This window comes from Morus notabilis, unplaced genomic scaffold (assembly GCF_000414095.1).
Source record: "Morus notabilis unplaced genomic scaffold, ASM41409v2 Scaffold778, whole genome shotgun sequence".
NCBI lineage: Eukaryota > Viridiplantae > Streptophyta > Magnoliopsida > Rosales > Moraceae > Morus > Morus notabilis.
In genome coordinates this window covers 15808-22443 of record NW_010358529.1, presented here as the reverse complement: position 1 = coordinate 22443, position 6636 = coordinate 15808, and the positions used below count along the sequence as shown (strand labels likewise).

Genomic DNA, 6636 nt, shown 5'->3' with positions numbered 1-6636 from the left:
AATTACACTCTAAAAACAACCCTTAAATAAGCAGTTTTTAAAATAAGACACTCGACATTTATGTAAACAACTCATTTGTCTAATACGATCCGTAAACAGGGCTTATAATATTGGGCCAAGTAAAGCCAGAATTAAAACTGGGGGATAAATAAGTAATTTTATGCTTTAGCGCCCCGTGGATCAATGTATAATAGGGGATTTTCTGCACTCGAGCGTGAAATCGAAGAAAAAAAGAGTTTTTTTTTTTCCTTTTTTTTTTTTTTGAGCTTTTAGCGAAAAAGAAAAATAAATAAATAAATAAAAGAGTTTCTTCTTCTTCATCAGGGATTCTGCCCCCAAAGGCCTCTGAAAGAGAAAAAGGAGGAGAGAGAAAATGAAGACGACGAAGGGAGGGAAGGCGATGAATCCTACGGACGCTTATCGAAAGGAGCTTCGAAAGAAGGAATTGAAGCGGGTAATCCTCTCCACCAATTCTCTTATTCGATTTTTTCCGTTTTTGGTTTCGGAATTGTTTTTCCCTTCTCAATTCGTAATTTTTGCTTTTCAATCGATATTATAGCCAATTTCCAGAAATTCGGTCCCTTCCAGTGGTTTTTTTGCCGAGGAAAAAAATTCCAGGAAAATGTGAAAGAAAACGAGGAAAATTGTTTGTTATTTTGTCGGTTTTGGTTCAGTTTATCGTGGAAGTTCGAGTTTTTTCTTTTCCCTAAATTTTCTTGCTTGAGAATGTTAAATTGGGGGGAAAAAATTGCGACTTTGGTTGCAACGCTACTTATTGATTGTTAGTCATTTTAAAGCTTTGATTTTATAATTCGATGTATGTGTATGCTGCTGTTTGGATATTATAGGAAAGCAAGAGAAAGAAAATAGGAGAAGGTATAATGTTAAAAACTCTTTCTTTTTAGATAACGTTAAAGTAAATTCAAAAACCACCTCTTAATGCGCTTTAATAGTTAAAACTAGCCTGTATGCAATTTCTTTTTCTTGACGCGTTCATTTCGCTCCTTATGAGTTAAAAACTTGAGTAAAAAAGTTAATTCATATGAGAGAAAATACTGTAGAAAAATAATTGAAAATTGAATTTTTGTTAGAAAAAACACTGTAGCAAAAACTTGAGTTGTGATTCAACCTAATGAAACGAACGGGTGTAAACTTTGTTTCATTTTTTTAATTTTAAATACGGGCACTTCTTTCCCTTTTTTTTTTGGGAGGGGGTAAGATGAGTCAGGACGTGGGGGCATTTGCTTTTGTATGTGTTATAGTTGGCCTTTGGCTTTTGGTTGGTCTACTTATTTGTAGTTTAGATGATGCATGATGTATGTTCAGTTACTGCTTATGTCATTGCGCTAAAGGTTATTTTTTTTTGTATATTAGTTTTTCGTAGAACTTTATTGCACTGCCATTCCTAATGGGCTTATTTTTTTGTTTAAACTTTGAGCCGTGCGGCCGTTAGTGACTCCTCTGATTTGTGCTAATCTGTGACTAACAGAATAAGAAAGAAAGAAAGAAGGTGAGGGAGGTGGGTATCTTGAAGAAGGATCCCGAGTCACTGAAGGAACAGATTGACAAGTTGAATATGATGAGTAAGTCACAGTCTATTTGAAGATTCTTAACCACAGTCATCATGTCTATTTCTATCCATCTCTAAGCGTAGGTTGTCCTTTTTTTTTTCTTCCTTTGGTAAAGTACTATAGCATAAACAGAACATGATATGGAAATACAACTGTTAGTTATATCTTTTGGTTTCTCTTCACTGACTGAAAATTGGTCGGTTAAATATTGCGTATACAGATTAATGACGAAGTCTTGTGATTGTTATTGTTAGCGGTCAAAAGTTTTGATCAGGACGTCTTGAGATTTAAGAGGTGAACTGAAGAAGACTTGTTTTGTATATTATTCAAAGCTGGAAATTTCGTATGTTGTTGTTGTTAATATTATTAATAATTTGCATTTAGTGAAAAAAGGGTAAAATAAACAATTTATTGGAGGTCAAAGTTAGGGTGCTTTGTTTGGATCAGGATGTCTTGTGATTTAAGAGGTGAGCTGCAGAAGACTTGCATCGCATATTATTCAAAGCGGGAATTTTTATATCTCGTGGAACTTTTTGTAATCAATCTTTAGCATTTTCTTTGTAAGTGAATGTGTTGTGGACTAATAATAATCTATAACCTGAAGACACTATTATCAGTGCATATTGAAATTATCTTTTGGATTTTTTTTTTTTCTTTTGCTCATGAATTCTGCTTTTCATGTTACGTGTACTTGTTGAAACCATCCTTCGAATTTTTAAGCAAATGTAAATATGTTTATTTTCAAAGAAACAACAGACAGGAATAGAGAAACAATGAAACATTTTATTGTGCCCATTCATTAAGAAATTTTTGAAGTGCAGCACTTTAGCTAGTTCGTTGCTCTTTTAATTATTTAATCACACTGCTTTCCCTATTAATATATGCTTGCATTATTTTCTTGGTGCAGAGGCTGATGGTGCTCTGGACAAAGCGCGGAAACACAAGAAAAGACAGCTAGAGGACACACTCAATCTTGTTCTAAAGAAGCGGAAGGTAATTGACAATCACTCTGATGAACTGGAAGGGTGTTCTCTAGTTTTTTGTTCAGTTTCATTCGTGGCTTGTGGTTGATGAAGTTCTTGGTTTTAGAGTTTTTTGTAAAGGGTTCTCGACTCATTTCTAACTTTTTAAAGTAGTTTACAGAGACTCTCTTTTATCTTGTGTATGCGTGTTTGTTTATGGATGCTGACTGTATATATGGAGGTAGGATTAGCTATTTCCGTGTAATTAATTATCAGTCTTATTTACTCTTTGGACAGGAAGTCCAAGATAAAATGAAGGAGAAGGGTGAGGCTCCAGTTATGTTCAGGTGAAAATTCTGTCTTCCTGATTCTATTTTGTGCTGGATTTAGACTGCTTTAATAGAGTTTGTTTTGCCTTGAATTCCAAACTAAAGCTTGTTTGCTTCATAGTCATTTGGGACCACCTCGAAGACGAACAACTGCAGAAGAGGAAGAGAGAGTCAAGCATCCTAAACCTGAAGTGAGTTAGATGTTTTATTCTGTTTGTTTGTGTCTAATGGTTATTTTATTTTATTTTACATTTTTCTTTCTCTTATGAGCCCCATTTTTGTACTTTTGCTGCAGGATTCCGTTTACTACCATCCAACCCTGAATCCTACCGGGGCCCCCCCACCCGGAAAACCTCCAATGTATAAATCATCAATAGGTGTGTTTATTTATTTGTTTATCTGGGCTGGCTTAAATATAACTCGATGTTGTTTGTTCTAGGTGTGTTTATTTATTTGTTTATCTGGGCTGGCTTAAATATAACTTGATGTTGTTTGTTCCTTGCTCTCTCTCTCTCTCTCTCACACACACACACATCTTCTAATTGAATGTGAAATACAGGGCCTAGAATTCCTTTATCTGATGCTTCAACAAGTGGTGCCGCATCATCATCATTTACAGAATCAGAAGATGGCGCTTTTCCTGCACCTCCTCCACCTCCACCTCCACCTCCTTTGCCAGATACTGCTAATAAGGGATCTGGTGATGGCTCTGTTCTACCTGAGTCTTTGCCGTTACCTCCTCCACCTCCATTGCCACCAAAGCCTCCATCAACTAACTCTACTATGTCTTTGCCACCTCCACCACCTTTGCCACCTCCACCTCCACCTCCTGGACCCCCACCGAAAGAGCAAATTGCCGGTCACCCTTCACTTCCTCTCCCTCCACCCCTTCAACAGTCCACACTGCCTCCTCCTCCACCCCTTCAACAGTCCACACTGCGTCCTCTGCTTGGTACGGACAGAGATAGAAATCTAACTGTGTTTTCTGATGAACTAACCTCAAAAGAGGCCATACAGGTAAGCATGACCATTCACCTCATTGTGATGTTCCGTATGTATAAAGAATTGTTAGACATATGAAATGACACAACTTTGTCTCTCCTGTAGTTGTCTAATGTACTTCCTCCACCTCCTCCTCCACCTGGGATGCCTCCAAAGTCGGCAAGTAATCAGTCTGAACATCCTGCATCTGATGTTGAAAGCAATAATCCCTCACTGACCAAAGATCTTCCCCAAATTCCACCACCACCTCCACCAAGGCAACGGGCTCCAGTGCCTGGACCCAACCTAATCCCAACTTTGCAACCTGATGTATTACCCCCTGGAATATCACATTTTCCTCCACCCCCACCGCCACCAGATATGCGGCCAACATTGTCCACTCCTGGACTCGCGAACCAACCTGCTCCCCCTGGAATGATGGTCCCTATACTCCCCAGGCCGCCATATGGTCCTCTACCTGGACCTCCTCCAATGATGAGGCCGCCACTTCCACCTGGTCCTCCTCCTACCTTTGAGGATGATGATTATGCTGTAAACAGGTTTCCTGCACCACAGAAGCCATCATATGTCAAATCTGCCGCTCCTACTGTTGTTAAGAGGCCACTAGCACAACACACACCAGAACTTACAGCCATGGTGAGTTGATTCTTCTGTTGCTGGTTATGTTTTCCATCATTGGACTTTTGTCGGTAGGCCTGGTGTACTTGACATTGTTCTGTTTGAGGCCTTGAAAGTTTTCTGTCTTTATATCCCACAACTACATGAACACTGAACACGTTTTATTTATAACTCTGATGAGGCGTTATGTCCTTTGACTTAAAGTCTTCTTCTCTGGTTCTGGATTCAGGTGCCTGCATCTGTTCGTGTAAGAAGAGAGATGACTGCCCCAAAAGCAAAACCTAAACCATCACTGTCAACCACTGTGGCAGCCACAAAGCCAGTTGCTGCTGTTGTGAAGACAGAGGCAACTAACCCTGCATCAGCATCAAAGCCGCAGAGCATTGACGACTCATATATGGCTTTCCTGGAGGACATGAAAGCGCTTGGTGCACTTGAAAGTTAAAATCCCGAGAAGCTTTGTTGGAGCCCGTTGGAAAGAGGCGTTGTGCACTTGAAAGGATACAAAGATGTTCATTCTTTGAAGTGGAACAGGGGATTGACCAAAGATATTTAGGGTTTCTTTGATTGTGTTATTCAGAAACCTCTCTTGTACTAATGCCGCTTGAGTTTACAAATTTTTGAACTTTCTCTATACGAGTTATTTTTTATTGGGCTATTGCCCTTTAGCTCCAACATATATGCAGCCAAATTTGAGATTGTAGTACATTTGAAGAGATTTCTTATATTTACTTTTCCTTCTCTTGCTTCTTCAGTGGCAAAATTTGACTATTTGCTTATGCATCTACCCTTTATTCTGATTTTTTCATACATAGAGAATAAAAATGAAAATTAGTCAATCTTGAAGCTTCAGGCGAAAATATTATTTCGTATAAGAAAAATGCTTAGGGGCGTCAACAGTGCTAAGCACCATCACTAATAGACGGTGAGTTCTATTTGTGAGTCTCATGTTACGGAATTCACTTTTTATTAATGTGTAGCACCATCAGTGCCTTATAGCATTGCTCTTGGGATAATAGCAAAAACCCGAAAGCAAGACTGGAGAAAGTAGTACGAGGAACACTTTTCTAAACCTGCGTGCCATTTATCTATAAATCCAGCGTATGAATGTTGATTTGTAAATTTGTAATAGCCTCATTATGTTGTCATTGTCTCCCTAAATAAATTGAATTCAGTCTCTTAAAAGAGCAACGCTATATATCACTGTTGGTGATTATCACGGTTTATTTTAAACAAATTAAAAATTTACATGTCTAACTCTAAGACGTACTATGACATATGGTCTCATACAGTCTAACATGTGAATCTGCTATTAGTTAAAATCAGCTTTTTTTTTTCCTTTTAAAACAACCTTCATCTCCAAAATCTTAGAAAAACCGCCATCGCCAAAATCTAATTAAGCTCTACTAGTGCTTTTTTTTTTTTTTTTTTTTGGCTAATGAAGCTCTATTAGTATTTGATCCAATAGGATGTCTTGAGAACTCCCATAAACTAGATAAATATTTCAAGTTGCAAATCTGAAATACGCGTTAATCTGTGAGAAAAAAGAGACCAGGAAATGAACTGCAAGAATTGAGCTGGTCCTTTCTCTCATTATCATCAGTTTTCTTCCACTCAAGAAGAGAAGAATTGGTGTCGTACATATTCCCTTCCTGTTTCCCATATCATTTCTTCTTTGTTCTCTTCTCTTCAAATGACAAAGTAGAAGGTGCTCCTCTGCCTTTAGAAGAGGGTCTGTGCTTTGAGAAGATTGGCAATGGCAAATGGGGCTTTATCTTGATATGGTTCCACATCGTGATGCCTCCAACAGAGCCTTCTTTTCCAACCAACAAGGTAAGATATGGTTGGCAACTATTCCTGATGAGGGCCGTGATGGGATTTTGGATATCAATTGAATCCATCTTTTTTCGCTATCTCGGATAAGCCGTTCATTTCATTAATTCGAGTTTAGAATTTGAGTTTTGCTACAATAAAAAACTCTAAAAAACAGTCATATCTAACTTTTTTGCTACGGTAAATAGTTCTCACATAAAGTCACATTTTAACTCAAATTAAAAATTCGAATCAACGAACTAAACGGGTCCTGAATATGGCCAATTGGGTATTATCCCAAATTTCTGCTAAACAGTTGTTTCCCTCTCATATAACTGCATG

At 38.0% G+C, this 6636-nt stretch overlaps 1 protein-coding gene across 1 annotated transcript; it reads left to right on the top strand.

The window, feature by feature from the left end:
* The first annotated feature begins 273 nt into the window (after nt 1-273).
* Nucleotides 274-5146, top strand: LOC112090559 (formin-like protein 5). Its single transcript, XM_024162114.1, has 9 exons — nt 274-454; nt 1490-1583; nt 2479-2564; nt 2831-2880; nt 2984-3053; nt 3158-3239; nt 3422-3879; nt 3970-4500; nt 4712-5146. The coding sequence occupies exons 1-9, from the start codon at nt 374-376 to the stop codon at nt 4925-4927; spliced, it is 1668 nt and encodes a 555-aa protein (XP_024017882.1). The 5' UTR covers nt 274-373; the 3' UTR covers nt 4928-5146.
* The last annotated feature ends 1490 nt before the right edge of the window (nt 5147-6636 follow it).